Below are 18,481 nucleotides of genomic sequence, written 5' to 3' on the forward strand. Positions count from 1 at the left end.
AAAATATATGTCACACATGAAAAGCTCTGTGTTTGTTTTCTGCAAAAGGGATGGTTTGTAAAGCAGTCTTGTATATTTTTCTACAGTAGCTATCAGTGAATTTAAAATGCAAAGAAATTACTGTTGAATGGGTTAGAGTAGAGAAGCTTGGGTCAATATCTCATTTGTTGTTTTGTTGACTGTACATAACAGATTAGATAAATAGCCTTAATCATGTCTAGTCATGAATATTGCTGTGTTTTCTCTTCATTTGTTTCAGTGGCTGCCGATTCTATTAAATGATCGTCTTCAAACTGGACATTATTGTCTTCCTGTTGCTTTGGATAAGCTGCCTTGCCACTACTCAATTCACTCTCCCGAGGTAACAAAGAGAATTATGAAAAGATAATATTTTCCTAATGTAGAAGAACAGCAAAAGTGTTTTACAAACCAACGTTTCTGTCTGCTTTAGACAATGCCTTCTTTTTGTACTTTAGAAATGGAAAGCTCTGGAGAAAAATGTTGTTGTTATTATTATCACTGGTGTTATTATTATTTTATATTGTTATATTTTGTTTTTTAAAGTTAGTTATCCAAGCAAATCCTTGTAAATTGTCTAATCAGGGATACATTTGTTTAGAGGGTGTCAAGTCAATAGTTTGCTTTCTTCCATGGGATGATTTGCTCATTTTTTGTGGCTGTGTGGGAGAGAGAGGATAAATGGAATCAGGTGCTGATACTGGAGCAGAAAGCTGTGCCTTCTGAGTAAATATGGGAAGTAGGAAACTGTCCAGAGGCTTAAATTGTACCGCATCACCATGGAGTGCCTTTGGCAGTTCTTTAACTGGGAACTTCTAACCTTAAAAATATCCCATCTGAAGATGTATGTTTGTACTGTCTGTGTAAGGCATCCAGCTGAAGTGCTCCACATTTCCCTGTTCAATGCATCAACTTCTCTCCATGTAGTCTATGAGAACAAGATGCTTAGCTGAAGACTTTCTGTTTGATCGTTAAAAGGAAAATGATGATTCCCATATTTCTTTTCTGTCACAGAAAGTTCCACCTCAGACACCACCTATTAAGTGGGTTGAAGGACACAAGGGTGTTTTCAATGTTGAAGTGCAAGCTGTTTCATCTGTTCACACTCAGGTAATGCATCAGAAGCAACAAACAGCTGAAGTTTCATTGCAAAGAGAATTCAGATGTCCAGGCCAATTTAGGAGGTTTATGAAATGGAGATGTTTAAGCCCACACAGGTTTAAAAACAGCTAACAGCTATGGAAATAACCTGATATCCTCAGTGAATGAAATCCTTTGGTGAAATGAAATCTATGCAGGACATACTGCAGGACATTATGCAGGAAAATCAGGGGATCAGGCCCAGCCAGCATGGGTTCATGAAAGGCGGGTCCTGCCTGACCAACCTGATTTCCTTCTATGACCAGGTGACCTGCCTGGTGGATGAAGGAAAGGCTGTGGATGTTCTCTACCTGGACTTCAGCAAAGCCTTTGACAGTTTCCCACAGCATTCTCCTAGAGAAGCTGGTGGCTCATGGCTTAGACACGTGTACTCTTCTCTGTGTAAAATACGGGATGGATGGCTGAGCCCAGAGAGTTGTGGTCAATGCAGTTAAATCCAGTTGGCGGCCAGTCACAAGTGGTGTTCCCCAGGGCTCAGTTCTAGGGCCGGTCTTGTTTAACATCTTTATCAATGACCTGGACGAGGGGATTGAGTGCACCCTCAGTAAGTTTGCACTGGGTGGTAGTGTCGATCTGCTGGAGGGGAGGAGGGCTCTGCAGAGGGACCTGGACAGGCTGGATCGATGGGCTGAGGCCAACTGTATGAGGTTCAACAAGGCCACGTGCCGGGTCCTGCACTTGAGTCACAACAACCCCATGCAATGCTACAAGCTTGGGGAAGAGTGGCTGGAGAGCTGCCTGGCGGAAAAGGACCTGGGGGTACTGGTTGACAGCCAGCTGAATATGAGCCAGCAGTGTGCCCAGGTGGCCCAGAAGGCCAATGGCATCCTGGCCTCTATCAGGAATAGTGTGGCCAGCAGGAGTAGGGAAGTGTTCGTGCCCCTGTACTCAGCACTGCTGAGGCCACGCCTCGAATACTGTGTCCGGTTTGGGGCCCCTCCCTGCAAGAAAGACGTTGTGTTGCTGGAACATGTCCAGAGGAGAGCCACAAAGCTGGTGAGGGGTCTGGAGCACAAGGCTGATGGGGAGCGGCTGAGGGAACTGGGGTTGTTTAGCCTGGAGAAGAGGAGGCTGAGGGGAGACCTTATCACCCTCTACAGCTGCCTGAAAGGAGGCTGTAGTGAGGTGGGGGTTGGCCTCTTCTCCTTGGTAATGGGCAATAGGATGAGAGGAAATGGCCTCAAGTTGTGCCGGGGGAGGTTTAGATTGGATATTAGGAAAAATTTCTTCACAGAAATTCTTGTCAAGCACTGGAACAGGCTGCCCAGGGAGGTGGTGGAGTCCCCATCCTTGGAGGTATTTAAAAGATGGGTTGACGAGGTGCTTAGGGAGATGGTTTAGTGGTGGGATGGCAGGGTTAGGTTAGCGGTTGGACTTGATGATCTTAAAGGTCTTTTCCAACCTAAATGATTCTATGATTCCATTGGTACAAGTGAACAAAAGAGCACTCAGCAGCAAGTCACATGAAGCAATAGGGAGCCTGGTGTACTCTCAGCTGAGCAAGGGTCTGCTTAGGCTGTGTTTGAAAGACACTGGCAGAGCATAGTGCCAGTTTCTGCAGTCTGCATCATGTGTTCTCTAAGTCTAGCTCAGGCGATGTGTCTACATCTGGAGACACATAGCACCACCCTGCCTGTAGGGAGAGGTTATATTGCCAGAGTGCTTTAGGCAGATCAGCCATCAATGCCGTGTAGTGTGGGGACACAAGCTTAGTGCTGCATGAGAACTATACAATTCTGGTCATTTAAATGTGATAGGAAATTGGAGCTTTGCCCATCTTATTGGGATACTGGCAGAGCAGCTTTATTTTGTTTCTGCTGCTTTACGATGTCTCCTACCCACCATCCCATTCTAGTTAACCCTGGTAGCCATGTCCTAACAACTGGATGCCCTGTGTCTGAAGCAGGTCCATCGCACTTCTGCAGCATGCTTTTTAAATACAAGTAGGGTATACTCATAAGGCACGTAACCTGTATGCAGCTGGAATTCAGGTGTGGGTGGCAGAGGAACTATAGAGGAACTATAACGTGATGGAGTTTTATCAGAGAGAGGGAACAGTTTTTACATGAAATGAAATAATCACTTTAGTGAGGGCTTTAACTTTTCTGCTTTTAATCTGATCTAACCAGAGTCTGAGTTTGAGCCAGATGAAAAGAAACAAACAAAAGGCTGTGACAGCTGCTTTACAAATTGATCTCTAGGGCTAGCCAACACTGCAAGGAAGGGTGAAAATATTTTCTCCCATCCCATCAGGTGGGACAATAAGGCTTTGCTTAGCTAGCAGCAGCCTGAACTATATCAACTTTGTTAACTGTGAGTACACTGTATTTGCAGGACAATCACCTGGAGAAGTTCTTCACTCTTTGCCATTCTCTGGAAAGTCAAGTGACATTCCCCATTCGACTGATGGACCAGAAGATTACAGAAGCTACACTGGAACATGAATTGAAACTCAGCATTATCTGTTTGAATTCTTCACGCCTTGAACCTCTTGTCTTGTTTTTACACTTGGTATTAGATAAACTTTTCCAGCTGGCTGTACAGCCCATGGTCATAGCTGGCCAGACAGGTATTTACTGGCCTTGGAGTGATAGTGCAAGCAACCTAGAGATGTTGGGGAAATGATTGCTAAATATCCAGGTTCAGATTTAGTACTTGGGGTAGTCCACTTCTCAAGACATGGTTTCACTGCACAATTCAATCAGGTTTAACTGAGTTCCTGTCTTCTCTCCTTTTCCCCCTACATATGAGACTCTTAGAGTCTGGTTGGGAGGTACGTTAAATCGTAGTAGGTTACATACCTGGAAATATAGCTCAGAAGGTGGATTGTGGTTTAACTTCATTTGGAATTCAGTTGTTTTGCAAGGAAAACACCAGCAAAATCACCTATCCTAGAGCTGACATTGCTGACTGCACCATGTCCTCTGCCCAAGTGTCTTTGGGCAGAATTGTGTGAGCACAAAACCAGAGAGTATATAGAAATGCGTGCAGATTTTTCTGTTACTGAGGCTGCCAGTTGCCCATCATATGTTAACTCTGGAGGGAAGGCATACGTGGAGGCAGTGGTGTCATTTATTTCCTGTCTCATTTTGGTAATCAACACTTGTCATTCACTATAATATTTGTGGAAAAGCCTGATAACTTGTATTTGCCTGTCATCTAGAGAATAATGAGTCTTACTGTTCTCTAAGTAGGTATTTTTAGGAAATTCATGAAGGCTGCTAGGAATGGTAATTAAGAGTTACAATCTGCTTTTATGTAGTACAAAGTGATGGAGTGATTGGGTTGAAAGTCAGTGGATCTGCTGAAGAGTGCTATTGGCCTATGTAGGCCAATGGGTCTGGTCAACTATAGCAATTGCTTTCTAGAGCTCTGAATTTGTTAAGGACTGAATTAAAGCATGTAGGATTAGATGGTGGTACAAAGAATGCTTTCACCCTTCAGTGCTGAGACTAATTCTTGCCTTTGTTTCATAGCCAACTTCTCACAGTTTGCCTTTGAATCTGTGGTTGCAATAGTGAATAGTCTCCACAACAGCAAAGACCTGAGCAAAGACCAGCATGGAAGGAATTGCCTCCTGGCATCTTACGTCTACTATGTATTTCGTCTGCCAGACCCTCAAAGAGAAGTAGTCAAACCAGGTAATATTGGTGCAAGGGTAGCAAAAGTAATCTTTTTTCTTGGTACATGCTATGCAGCGTGGTGCTTCTGAGGGGAGGACTTGGGGAACTGGCCTATAAAATAGCAAACACAACTTCTCAGACCCAGACTGCATACTGTTAAGCACAGCACTGTTCAGATATATTGTTTTTCTCAGAGGAAGGTCAGGGATCTCAGCACTGCAAAGAGAAATGTGGACTTGCCCCCCATAATCTCTCTCTCTCAGTCATTCATTTAGGATACAAAGTTGAAGTGAGAGGACTCCACAGCTATATGCAATGCTGTAGCTTTGTGAAGATGAAAGTGAGAGACATCTCCTAACCTGAGGCTCTCTTTAGAGGAATTTCCTCCAGAAATTAAAATGGCCTTAAGAGGCCAATTTCTTACCGACCTGTACATCAGCAAACTGCTTTCCATGCAAACTAACTTATTGCCAAGTGGCACAGTGGCTCTGCCAATTTCCCCATCACATTAAGGATGTCATCATAGGATAAAATCCTGTATGTTGGCCAGCAGGTTGAGGGAAGTCATCCTTCTCCTCTACTCAGCACTAATCAGGCCACACCTGGAGTGCTGTGTCCAGTTCTGGGCTCCTCAGTACAAGAGAGACATGGACATACTGGAGAGAGACCAGCCGAAGGCAATGAAGGTGATGAAGGGGCTGGAGCATCTCTCCTATGAGGAAAGGCTGAGGGAGCTGGGACCATTCAGCCTGGACAAGAGAAGGCTCAGGGAGGATCTTCAATGTATACAAAGACCTGAAGGGAGGGTGCAAAGAAGACAGAGACAGGCTGTTTCCTGTCCAGTGACAGGACCAGAGGCAGTGGGCACAAACTGAAACACAGGAGGTTCCCTCTGAATGTCAGGAAACACTTTTTTCCTGTGAGGGTAACCAAGGGTGGTAGAGGTGGTGGAGTCTCTCACTGTGGTGATATTCAAAAGCCTTTTGGACGTGGTCCTGAGCAACTGGCTCTAGGTGGCCCTGCTTGAGTAGAGGGGATGGACCAACTGACCTCCAGAGGTCCCTTCCAACCTTAGCCATTCTGTTACTCTGCTGCAGTCCGTTGTCCTGAAGCCTATAGGATTCATTTGATCAATTGCTATATATTAACCGACTTGCCACAAAGCAGCTGTGCTGTGGGAGCTAAAGATATGTAGGTCCTTTTCTCTTTCAAATATTAATTTAAATCCCCCTTGAGGGACATTTAGAAGATTGATGTTAGGATGTGCTAAAACCTCTGAGCTTGCCTACACTTGGAAATACTTTATCCTGGAAAAATAAGGTTCATGGGGAAGCTGAAAACTAGGTAATCATTTAGTGAAATTTCTGCTGGTAGTGCTCCCTGCTTCCTTGGATATTTTGAATGTGGTGTTAAATATTATATGCTGAAGGTAGGATTTTGTGTTTAGGCCTGTGAATCTTGTCTTAATCTACAGCAAATTAAAAAGAGCTGATGGAAAGAAGAAAGAACTATTGTAATAGTGCTGCCACTCAGGTAGCCATGTTAATATTTTGTTACTGCTTGTGCAATCACCCTGTGAGCTGCTGACTTTGAAAACATCTGCACCTTATCATTCAATGCCTACGTAATTTGTTAATGGTGGTGAGATTTTCAGGAGCTCTGTGCTGTTCAAAATGCTGATGCTATAACAGCACTGAGCAAAGCTGGCTTGAATCTCATGTTTGTCTCATATATACGTCCTTTAGTCTTAGTTCAAACATCTCCTTATGGGCAGGTGCAGGCAGCAGTGCCATTTTGGCAGAGTCTCGCTATTACACTTTTGGACGCACTTCCGCAATGTCTGTTGGGAGTAAACTCCTGCAGAGCCGAGTGATAAGCTGCAGCAATCCAGACATCACTGTTACACAAACTGCTGCTGATGAGGAGGTCAAAAACATCATGTCATCTAAGGTAAGAGAACAAAGTCAAATATCTGGAGAATTGTACGAGCCAAAGCCTAATAATCTAGATTTGTTCTTGGAGGGTTGGATTTACTTCTTGTAAATGCACTGTATGTATCACCAGAAGCATTTGGTATTTATCTTATTTAGCATAGACACACATTAAATCCCATTGCTAAACTCTGATATCTCTTATCAGTGAAGAGAGCAAGCGGTAAGAACTCTGTTTCTTGTGTGAGGCTTAGACACTCCACAGAGGGATTTGCTTTTTTGACATGCCTCACTCCCTGTTCTTCCTGACATTTAGGTTCTGTTCACATCTGTTGACATGGGCTGGTCCAGGCTGCACAGAGTCAGTGTGAGAAAAGACTGATATTGATTACACTGGGAACAGATTCACTTTCTGAAAGGGGTGAAAAGAGTCTTTGGAAAGGAAACAGTTTTCCTAAAATGCACTGATAGTTTATTCTTCCTCCTTTTAACTCTTTTTTTTTTTTTTTTTAAATCACAGAGCCTGTTTAGTGCTAAATAATTTTCTGTTAAAAAAAACTAGGCGACTTATATGACAGCAGCCTCATGATTTTATACTGGCTATTATACTATTTATGGCCGATACATTTTTTGTATCGGCTATAGTATTGGCCACATTTTGTAACTGGGTCTTTCCAAATACTTAATTCAACTGCAGAGTGAAACACAAACTTCCTCTGTCTTTCTCATCCACAACTACATATGCTGCTGACAGCTTGCAGGATAGAAAGGATGATGACAGCTGAGAAGCAGGATATTGCATCCCTGATTGGCACCTGGTGCCTGCTGGTCTACAGCATCCCAGGCTCATCTCACAGCTTTGTGGGGATGGCTGTGCTCAGGTCTCTGGAGAAACCAAAATCTAGCGCTCCCCATTCAGCAGCAACTGGGAAGCTGTGCCACTGACAAAAGCAGGATTTTTCCCCTGTGCAAGGAGCCTGCTCCTGGCTGCAGCCCTGGCAGCGCTCTGCAGCAGCATGTCTGCTGAGCTCTGAACCGTATCCCCCCTGCCCTTTTCTTTGAGTGTTATGTGTGCAAAATACCGCTTCTCAAGCAGGTTATTGTCAGAAAAATTTTGAAGTCTTTTCTCCATTGAATGATCACATGCCTCTCCAGTTAAAGTGAATGGGGGCTTGCCTTCAGTATATTGAACCAGAACTAGTAAGATGCACAGACTTTGCCAATCTATTTGGTTTGTTTTTATGGGCATACACATTCATCCATAGAAATTTTTAATAATGTAGATTTTTACTTAATAGCTTTACAAATTTTACTCTAATGTACTGTGGTTTTTTTCAAAATTAATACAAAATTAAAATGTTTGGTACTACAGCTTCATCACATTGACAAATATAGGACTTTACAATTGGCTATTGCCATTTCAGTGCCTTTTAAATTGGCATTACTTTTAGTGGAAGGAAGACTCCTCAGATGCTAGTTAATTTCAGATGCAGAGCCGCCAGATAAACTTGAAAGGACAGTTACCCTTGAAAGGGTGAGTTGTAGTGTTTCCAAAATACACCCGCAGTGCTGCAATTGGGCAGGTGATGGCAGTGTTGGCGTTTGGACGCTCCTGCGGCTGCTGGGGGATGGGGAGAAGGAAAGAGAAGAGCTGTTCAGGTGAACATCCGTTCACACCTTCCGAAAAAACCACCACTGCTGTTTTCATCTCTGTTAATTAGCTTAAGTTATGTATTAACTTACTATTATGTATGTCTTCTGGCTATTCCCTCCAGCCTATGGATCACAGCTCCAGTCGGATGTCCTTTTACGTTGAAGGAACAAATGACATGCCAAGTGTTTGTGCGAGCCCAAGACCATCGAATAAAAAGGTAGCTAACAATAAGCATGAGGGCACACGTTAACAGAGGCTGGAGCCTCCTGAGGCAGTGCTGGTAATTAGCACTTCTAAATAAGGAGAGGGGAAAGAGAGAACAAAATAGCAACCAGTTTTATCAAACAAGGAGTTTGTGATGGAATACTGAATCAGTAGGTAAATATTACCCAAACTTTTCTGCTTCTGCTCCAGAGTCTTTAGATTCTTTTACCAGGACAGATTTAGACAAGTACCAGCCTGCCTGGATCCTCCCTTTTGCTCTCTTTCTCAAGGTCTTAGGGCCTCTGTCTTTTTCCACTGCTGTTTACCCTTGAATACCTGCCTTTACATGTTACAGTAAACTGCATTCAGAAATGTTTGCCATCTCTTTCTTCTGTAAAGAATGGGTTTCTTTTCCCTGTTTTGCAGCTTTTAGAATCAAGAAATTCCTTCCCATCTTGAGTGTGTATTCCCAAATAGCTTTTTAACAACATAGAAGATACCATATCACACAGATAATTTTTCCAGAGCTGTATCTTATGTTTGGCATTGATCAGCAGAAGTGGCTTTGGATCAAGAAGCAGGGAAAACCCCTGCAATAAGCAGTTTAGAATAGGAGTTGCAGTTAAGAAACTCTCCTTTCTTACTCCTGTTTGTTAGTCTGATTTCTGCCAAAAAGGATAGAGGTTTATACCAAATCTGAATATTGGATGGATTGATATTCAAAGTAAATATGCTTATGAATCTCATTAGCTTTATTGTTTCTGTCAGGAATGGAAAACAGACATTGCAATAAATATTTAGTCTGGATTTGAGTTTCTTAAAACTTTAGATCATTGGGATTGGGCGTCTTACGGTCACACATCACTGCAAGGAGTATTGCCTCCAGCTACAAACCTCTTTGCAAGCTGTTCTGTGTTCTGTGGCTATTGCTGTGTCTTTACAGACACAATCTTACTTCTGCCTTCTCACAAAAAATATGCATGTGCTAAATGAAAATGCTTAGGGGGAGTGGGGAACATGACTGCTCCCTGTCATGCACACAGCCAATAGTCTGGGGATAGGCCAAAGGCATCCAGCATTCTGGATCCACAGAAAAATGGGTCCCAAAGTCTGTTTGCTACCAACACTCTCTATATGTCAATTTGATCAAATCTGCCGTCTCATCATACAGGGATGTCCACACATCCCCATCCAGCTGCTGATTCCCCTATATGGAGATGAGTTGATTGAAAAGCCGTTTCCCAAAACTCTGTGTTTATTATCTAGCATTTCCACGAGGAGCTGGCACTGCAGATGGTGGTCAGCACTGGTATGGTGAGAGAATCTGTCTTCAAGTATGCCTGGTTCTTCTTCGAGCTCCTGGTAAGATTTGACAATTGTATTTTATAGTGAGTTAATGTTGAAATGTGGCAGGCACTCCAGGCACAGATTTAGTTGGGTGGTGATCTCTTCACTTACTCAGCTCCAGTATGAAAAGGAGAGGTCCCAAATAATGGAAGTACAACTAAGGAATTCTCCATGTTCACCTCTATTCCCCACTGACAGCCTGTGATGGCAAAGTCCTGCATGAACTACGTGCATGGTGGTCCACAGCTTGGAGAAAGCTGAAAGACAGGCATCAATATGAGCCTTTCCTTTTCTGTGAATACCTTTTCCACTTTGTTAACAATATGGAAGCAATGAAAAGGCTCCCCAAACTCAGTTTCACAGAGGCCTGGGGTGATGGATGCCAGTGGAAAAAACATACTGCTTTCCACTGGCAGCATATAAGCAACTCAATAGCAAGTCAAGAAATAAGACTTGATTCCAGAAGTGTCGCTCCCTGTCTGTTATCATGAAGGGCAAAAGTGGCAAACAGCAGCATTTCAGAGCTGCAGATGCAAGGGACTGGGGAGGGTGATTCTGAGTTCAGGTGCTAAGTGCCACCTGCGTGAACATGAACAGGAATCAGTGCCTGTATGTGTTTGAGTCTTAGGGTCTCTGTTGTCATTACCAGTACATGCTGGATTAATCACAGCAGCTTTGAGAAGATGAGAGTGATTGCATTCATGGAAAACCAAGTAGGGAAATTTACTCTTATAGACTAACTTAAAGCAGTAGTTTTACCTCCAGTTTGGGCATTTTTAAAATACTTTTTCTCTCCTTTGCAGATAAAGAGTATGGCTCAGTATGTTCACAACATAGAGAAGCAAGACAACCCACGAAAAAGCCGATTCTCCGATCGCTTCAAAGATGATATTACCACTATAGTTAGTGTGGTTACTTCAGAGATTGCTGCACTTTTAGTCAAACCACAGAAGGTAAATGTGTGAAATAAGCACTGTGGACCTTTGCTACTCACCCTGTGTTACTTTGAGCTGTATTTAATCCTGTTTCACCTTTAGCAGTGTAAACTAGAATTAGGCCAAAACTGAGGTGGTATTCTCCCAAGGACCTTAAGCGAGAGTTGTGGCTGTGCAAGGGGCAGCCTTGTGCTCCCCTGGCAGGTGGTGTGGTTTTATTCAGCTCAGCTCCCCAGCCTCAGTATGGCTGCAGGGTGCAGGGAGGGAATCCCTTTCCCCATCAACAGGAAAGTTTGGACACCCATTTTCAGTGACAGTGCTGCTTTATGCCAGGTTAGCCAGGACATTAAACTGCAGCCCAAGCAGGGCTTTTTCCTTTTATCCCCCTTTCCTGTTACCCTCATTTCTACTGCAGAGTGTTTTATTCCCTATTTGACTTCTCTGATGGCAGTGGACTATGCAATATGAAGGCACTATTTGTCCCGAGGGTTGCAAAATCCAGCCATGAGTGATCTAACCCCAGACCTCTTTAAAGAGGCACTGGGCACATGAAAATTAAGGGCAAGAAATAAGCCCTAAATCCCATTAAATTATTTCTCCTGATATATTTCAACAAGTTGCACTGATGAAACAGATTATAAAGTTGAAAGGATCACAAAATGTAATTTATATTTTAATATTAAAACTGTCAGCTTATATCATTGATGTCACTCTGCACTGGCCAATAGACGAAGTTAAGGCCACAGGTAGGCACTGCGTGACTATTGTTTGTTGAGTTGTTACAATCAACTTGTTTTCATGCCCCAAAGCTGCCAAATGCACTGTGCTAGCCTAGCAGTGTGCTCTGCCACAGGGCAGACCAGGCTGGAGAGCTGATCTGCTGGTTACCTTTCAACCAACTCAGTTTCCTGATCCACTTCTCTGTGTGTGCCTCTCTGTTCTTTTGAAGAGCAGAAACTGGGAAAGGGCCAAGACCAGACAACTGAGGGCAGAGGATGGCAGAAGTGATTGTCACTGTCCACCAAGAAGTTGTTCCTAAAGCTTTACCCTTTGCTTAATCCTTTGGTGTGCTTCCATGATAGCCAACATGCAGAGAAATTATTTCCACAGAAACGTTTACTTAAGGAATCGGTGACTTTTTTTTTTAAAATATGTTGTGTAATAAGAATTTCTTACATTAAAAATGTTTTAACGGAACTGTTTGCCAAGAGATTAGTATTTTATGGCTTCCTCACAAGAAATACACAGGCTTTTATGGGCTGTTAATTCAATTCAATTTTGATAGAGTGAGTGTACAGAACCTGATTATGTGTGAAAATCCCACTGCAGTGTTTGCAAATTAGGGACATTGGTTAGTTGTGCAGAGCAGCAGTAGGTAATGTGTGCCTGATTTTTAAATCCAAGCAGTAATAATCTGTATTTCAATACATGGTTGAGCATTTCAGATTGCCCTGAGATTCTACAGTGATATGTCTGGCATATTTTAGCCTACCCAGTAAGGGTAATTTTTCCTTCACAGTAGAAAAATGTTTTGCTCTGTAAATTCCAGATCACAGGAAATTATATATATGTGTGTGTGTGTGTATATATATATATATATATTCCTGAACAGCAAGAGAAAGATTGAAAAATAAAAAATTGAATTGTAACCACCCTGAGGTGCTGCACACCTGTTCTTACTAGTCAGAGACATGAGTAGGGGCAACATTTTTCTAAGTCATCTCCTCTGTCAGTCTTGAGTGAACCCACCCAAGGGCTCTGAGCATTAAATGTGTGCAGATCCCTCAGGCACCTCCAAAAATTTCTCTTGGCGCACTACATGTGCTACTGAGATTTTATGATTTAAATTGGTATGTTTGAAGTAACTGTAGCTTTATTTTAGAGGGCACATGAGGTTCTTCGTGATTTTTACTTGCTGGCTGCGTATCTCTGGTAATCAGGCCAATTCTAAGTACGCAAGAGCTTAGCTGCTAAACGGTAAAACCCACATATTTATCTTACCAGTATTTTTTTACTACCAGTTTTAAACTTAAAATTTCTAAACAAAATGCTTGGCATTCCATCAGCAGAGACTGCAGATTTCTATTAATATTTTAAAGCAATATTTTATGTTCTGAGTACCTAAACCAGCATTCTCTAATGTTAAAAGTTCAACTGGAAAAAAAAAAAAAAGCATATGCAGGATTGCAGCCCATAGGGAATTCAGAATAGGTCTCAAATTCCATTTCATTGTTGTCAGCCCAAAGGTCTGCGTAGATAAACTTGTTCATTCATCGTGTGATATTCCTCTGTGAAAGCTACAACAGTTGAAATAAGTTACAGGAGTGATTAGGTGTAACTTTAACAGGATCATGTGAATTAGAGAACTGAAACAATCTTGTCCAGTATGTTTCATGAGATGGTTCCAGGAGCTGTCCCCTACACTGTTTCTTAATCATTCTAAAAAGTCTTCCACCTTTCTATGAGTTTTATACATCATAACTGCAGTTCTTTTTTTTTTTTTCCTTTTTTTTTTTAAAGGAAAGTGAGCAAGCAGAAAAAATTAATATCAGCCTGGCATTTTTCTTGTATGATCTTCTTTCTTTAATGGACCGAGGATTTGTGTTTAATCTCATCAAACATTACTGTAATCAGGTAGGCACCATGCATGATTGGGATTGCATTTGGCTTATGGCCAGTCCAGTGTTCTGTTTGATTCATTTATTCATCAAGATCCCTTCAGTTGTGTTAAAGGGCCAGGTAAATTTCCTATTTCCTACTGCATACGCAGAGACTTTAAACCTCTTTTGATTTGTGGTTTGCAGAAAAAAAATGAGTGGAGGTTAAAACTCTTCTAGAAATGTCATACCTTGCACTGCTGCAGAGCATCCATGGAGCCACTTTTCTTCCCTTACTTTTTACATCCCTTAGCAGCAAGGTCTGCAGACCATACAGAGCAGCTTTTGGTCTCCCACTCTTCCAGTACACTGCTGTAATGGACAGTATTTTAGAGTTGGGGTGTTCAATCAAAATGATCCATCTCTGTCTTCCTACTTTACAAGCCTCCCAAAATTAAAAATAAATGATGAAACAGGATGTTGTTATGAAATTATTTGTTGTATTTGAGGTGGAAATTTTTCTGCCTGTTATGTAACCTGATATACCTGCTGTAGTTTTTCTGCCAAAGGAAAGCCCTCTGTCAGCTGATGGTAGCTAGTAGAAACACAAGGTGACTACCACCTCGGGTTCCTATAGTATGTGCAATACTCCACTGATGTTGTTACTGATATGAAGGGAAATTACAAGACCACTGATGCACCGTGTTGCATAAAAGGACTTTTTATGAGTTTGCCACAGACTCAGGAGAGTTTTGTTTGCTTTTAAACTTTCTGTTACGCAAAAGGGAAAAAATATTGTAAGTTCTTCTTTTGGGAGGGAAAAAAAAAAGTTGTTAGTCTCCTGGGAAGTTGGTAAGTCAGCTGTGGAGGGCAGAGAGAGACACCACCACTGCCAAACAAAGAGCAGCTAATGGACGGAAATTAATCAGGTACAGGGAACCAGTGAGCATTTTAATGCATGCTGGGCTATTTGTCTGTTTCAGGAAGCAGGATATTTCACTGCATGCCCTCACATGACACTTTATTGGTTTGCTTTCTAGCTCTCAAACAAGCTGAATTCACTCTCCACCCTGATTTCCATGAGACTGGAGTTCCTGAGAATTCTCTGCAGCCATGAACATTACCTCAATCTGAACCTCTTTTTCATGACCTCCGCATCTGCTCCAGCATCCCCTTCCCCCTCCTTATCCTCCCAGGTAGGCATCTATTAGATGATACTGCATGAACATCACATGCTGTTGAGAAAGACTTATGTTGCTCTGTATTCAGATACTTAGGTTAGAATTAGCCACTCTTGGGTCAGGGAGAAAAACATCCCTCTTGAAAGAGAAGGGTCAGAAGAATAAAAACTAAGAGGGTACTAATGCAAAACTGCATCTACACCAATTAAAACTTAACATGACACATGAATATCTAGAAACATGCAAACAGAAAATGACTGTAAGGTAGACATACAAGGTCTGAAAGGAACATGGCTCTGAAGGCTGATTTACAGGTGCACCTATATCCCATACATATACAACCAAAAATACATATTACAATATCTGTTTTGGAGAATTATGGCATGCAGCAGTACACAGCAAACTTTCTGTGTGTTTGCCTTGTAGCTGAACTTATTGTTCTCCAAGTGGATGTAGATGCTACCACTATGTAAGTTAGTGACTAAATCACTGCAGTTTTCAATATCCTGGAATCATGGATTTCTGTTGAGCCTTAGTGTTGTTCAGAGCAGGATTATCATGGTTTCCTTTTCAAATAGCAGCATACCCATTGTTCTTGGTTCCTCCCCACCCCAGTGGTACAGATAATTTCTCTGTGTTTTCCCTTTTATTTGAACTTTATTATTTTTCTGTGCGGAAACACTCAGGTATCCTGAGTAGACCTCTCCACACAATTTCTGTGAATGCCCCTCCTCATCACTTCTCATTTCTCCCACGATGTCATTCCCAGTACATGCACATTTTTCCAGACTTGACCTGATACTGACACAGCTCTAGACTGCCTGACTGTCAGGACCTCCCATCCATCATCTTAGGCATGGAGTTCATAAACACATTCAATAAAGAAATTATTGTCTGGCACACCACACACTATTTTCGCAGTCTTGTGCTCTTCCCCTTTACATTCTACTTAGGTAGTATCTTGCTTTTACCATGGGGCAGACCCCCTAATAAAGGGTGCTAACCTGCCTGTTTTCCACTTCAGTAGTCTTGCAGAGGTCAGGACTGGGATGAAACATTTCAGTGCAATGCCCCATAATTGCCACAGCCCTTGGATGCAGGGGAACAGAACTGACGCTAAGAATGGTGGAAGGTACAAAAACACTCTAAGTAACAGAGCAGTTCAAATTCATGGTTTCTTATTTAAGTGTCATCACCAAAGAATTGGTTGGATGCTAAGATGTGCTGCATCTCATATCTAAGGGTTCTGTCAGGTCAATAATAGTAAATAATATTTTCTTTAATTTTTTCCTGGTCTTAAAAACAAAGCATGAAGGTCTTAAACTCAGGATTTCCCAACAGTTTTGCTTAATGCTAATTCTGGATGCCAAAGAACTAGAAATGGGACTCTTATGCTTATGCGGAAAAAAATAAGTCAGCATAGCTCTTGCAACTACTTCTAGCAAGTCAGAGCTGGGGGGACACCAGTTTAATCATTCTTTCCTTCAAGCAACATCATCAACTCTTTTCCTCCTTTAGGAGTAACCTATGAAGTGCAACCTGCACAAATCAATAAGGCATTTGTGGCCCTTGGATGATTTAATACATTAGCTGACCACCCTTGCAGTAATTTTGATCTGTCTGCAGGAGTGCTGCCCAGCTAGAGTTAGATTTTCAATAAGAAATGTGGTCTTGTGAATAAATCTTTTGGAATTCTTGGAGAGAAGCCAAATTCACTTAACTTGGTGCTCTACACTTTAACATTATTCCACACACACATAGTATAGCAATGCTTGTCTGCTTGAGGTTGAAATGGAAGTGGGCCTAAGTACATGGATCCAAAATATGCAGCTGCTCAGAGACATGAGTTTCATTTGACCCAATATGCTGGTATATACCCACAGTGTGGTATACTGCTACTTCCTGTGTTTGTTTTCTGGGAGTATTCCCAGGTGACTGACAGAAATATTGGGAGAGAATATTGAAGAATATAAATTAAAAGCAAAATTCAGACTCATAAACTGCAGTAGCTGCACTGGGGAGTGAGTCTAAGACTTATGCTCACCCGATCAGGGGACAAAAACATTCCAGGTGACCTGTGGCATAGACCTATGATTGGAGAAGCTAAGAAGTTCACAACACATATATAGCAGCAACTTTCCATTCCTGGACTGGCTGTATATCAGTCATAGCCATAAGTTACGGGAGTTTGAAGGCTGCTCTGAATTATGCCAGCTGCCAGCAAGCTCAGCCAAGGATTTCCAGGGTGAAAGGAAACACTGTTTGCACATCTTTCCTGACCTTACTTCCCTGCTAGACATCATGGATACTGAAGAAGGCACAATGCAGATCTTCTGACACCAAGGTCCCTCTTAATGTAGGGTCAGGTTCTTGATGTACAATGCCCGACGGCTGCTCTGCAACAGTAGGAACAACATAAAGTGTTGTAAACATGGAGAAAATTCTGAGCTTGTGTCCTGTCCAAACTAATGAATACAGGGTAGGAATTTTATATCTCAAAAAATGTCAAATTAGTTGCTTGCACAGAATGGAAAGGATGAGATTACATCCTAGCAAGCAACTCATTTGAAAGTAGATGTTTGTTATTTCACACTCAGATGTCTTCCTCCAAAATGTCTAACCTTCTTTCAAAGTCTGTGCTTTTCCTCTGGTGGAGATTTTCCATTAGCTACATGGACAGTGACTACAACCTCTTTAAGAAGCTTTGATTTCAATGATCATTCTTTAACACTTCTAATATATTTCTGCAGAACTCTAGCTCCTGCTCTAGTTTCCAGGACCAGAAAATCGCTGGCATGTTTGACCTCTCAGCTGAATACCGTCAGCAGCACTTTCTGACTGGCTTACTTTTCACTGAATTGGCAGCAGCGCTGGACACAGACAGCGAGGGGTGGGTATCCCAATTTTAGATTTTAGAATGGGATCGAGTCACACTATTACTCTTGGCAAGGCCATAGTTTGATTCCAGGGCAGTCCTGTTTCCCTGACTCTTTTCAGTGAGTCATTCTGCAACATAGCAATAACCCAGTCATTGTTTAACTCCAGTATGTTGGTCCCAGTGAATAAAAATGTACTATTTGGTGTGGTAGAGTTGGCTACCTCACAAGTCCAGAACACAACTTAAAATTTCAGTTGCTCTTCTCTCTAAATCACCTCTGCCTTTGTCTGAGCTTAAGAGTTTAGCTAAACTCTGGCCAGAGTTTGACACTTTTCTTTAAGCAACTCTCTTCACCATATTGAATTTATATGGGAAGTTTGAAAGACTTGGGTGTTCTTCGATTGTGGTGAAGTGGCTTGGAGATATAAGATAGCTATCTTTTGCAGGGAACATGAGTCTCTGCACAGAATGGAAGATATTATCTAATGAAAGTTGATGTATGAAATTGTTTCTTTCGCCTCCACTCTGTTTCTTAAATCTGTGCTTTATAAATAATTTGTGCATGACCCATTAATGGAGCTCATGGATGGTTTTGTGTTAACAGGATTAGCAAGGTGCAAAGAAAAGCTGTGAGTGCTATCCTTAGCCTACTGAGTTCCCATGACCTAGACCCACGTTGCTCAAAAAAAGAGGTGAAGATTAAAATTGCAGCTCTCTACCTCCCTTTGGTCGGTATCATTTTGGATTCACTGCCGCAACTCCATGATTTTACAGGTAAGACCTTTTTCCCTTTATATTTTTCAGCCTCTTAGAGTGACTTGTCTAAACAATCTATCAAATGTAAAAGAGATCATGCTAAGTGCAGAAAATCCCCACAGTCTAGTAAGGTTGAATATTTCTTTACCTAGAAATAAACTGGATTTTTAAGGACAGGAAAAACTTCAGTGTTCTC

The 18,481-nt window shown here is 42.0% G+C and overlaps 1 protein-coding gene across 2 annotated transcripts in view; it reads left to right on the forward strand.

The window, feature by feature from the left end:
- DOCK8 (dedicator of cytokinesis 8) overlaps positions 1–18,481 on the forward strand; it is a 75,473-nt gene that overhangs the window by 32,442 nt on the left and 24,550 nt on the right. For both annotated transcript variants that reach the window (XM_009640601.2, XM_035896076.1), the window contains exons 17-28: positions 260–361; positions 1,033–1,128; positions 3,514–3,748; positions 4,656–4,820; positions 6,577–6,752; positions 8,509–8,604; positions 9,858–9,953; positions 10,742–10,891; positions 13,394–13,507; positions 14,511–14,666; positions 17,402–17,541; positions 18,134–18,303. In XM_009640601.2, coding sequence (XP_009638896.1) covers positions 260–361; positions 1,033–1,128; positions 3,514–3,748; positions 4,656–4,820; positions 6,577–6,752; positions 8,509–8,604; positions 9,858–9,953; positions 10,742–10,891; positions 13,394–13,507; positions 14,511–14,666; positions 17,402–17,541; positions 18,134–18,303 — 1,696 coding nt within the window. The remainder of the gene's footprint in view (positions 1–259; positions 362–1,032; positions 1,129–3,513; positions 3,749–4,655; positions 4,821–6,576; positions 6,753–8,508; positions 8,605–9,857; positions 9,954–10,741; positions 10,892–13,393; positions 13,508–14,510; positions 14,667–17,401; positions 17,542–18,133; positions 18,304–18,481) is intronic.

Source organism: Egretta garzetta, unplaced genomic scaffold (genome assembly GCF_000687185.1).
Source record: "Egretta garzetta isolate BGI_Z169 unplaced genomic scaffold, ASM68718v1 scaffold886, whole genome shotgun sequence".
NCBI classification, from domain to species: domain Eukaryota; kingdom Metazoa; phylum Chordata; class Aves; order Pelecaniformes; family Ardeidae; genus Egretta; species Egretta garzetta.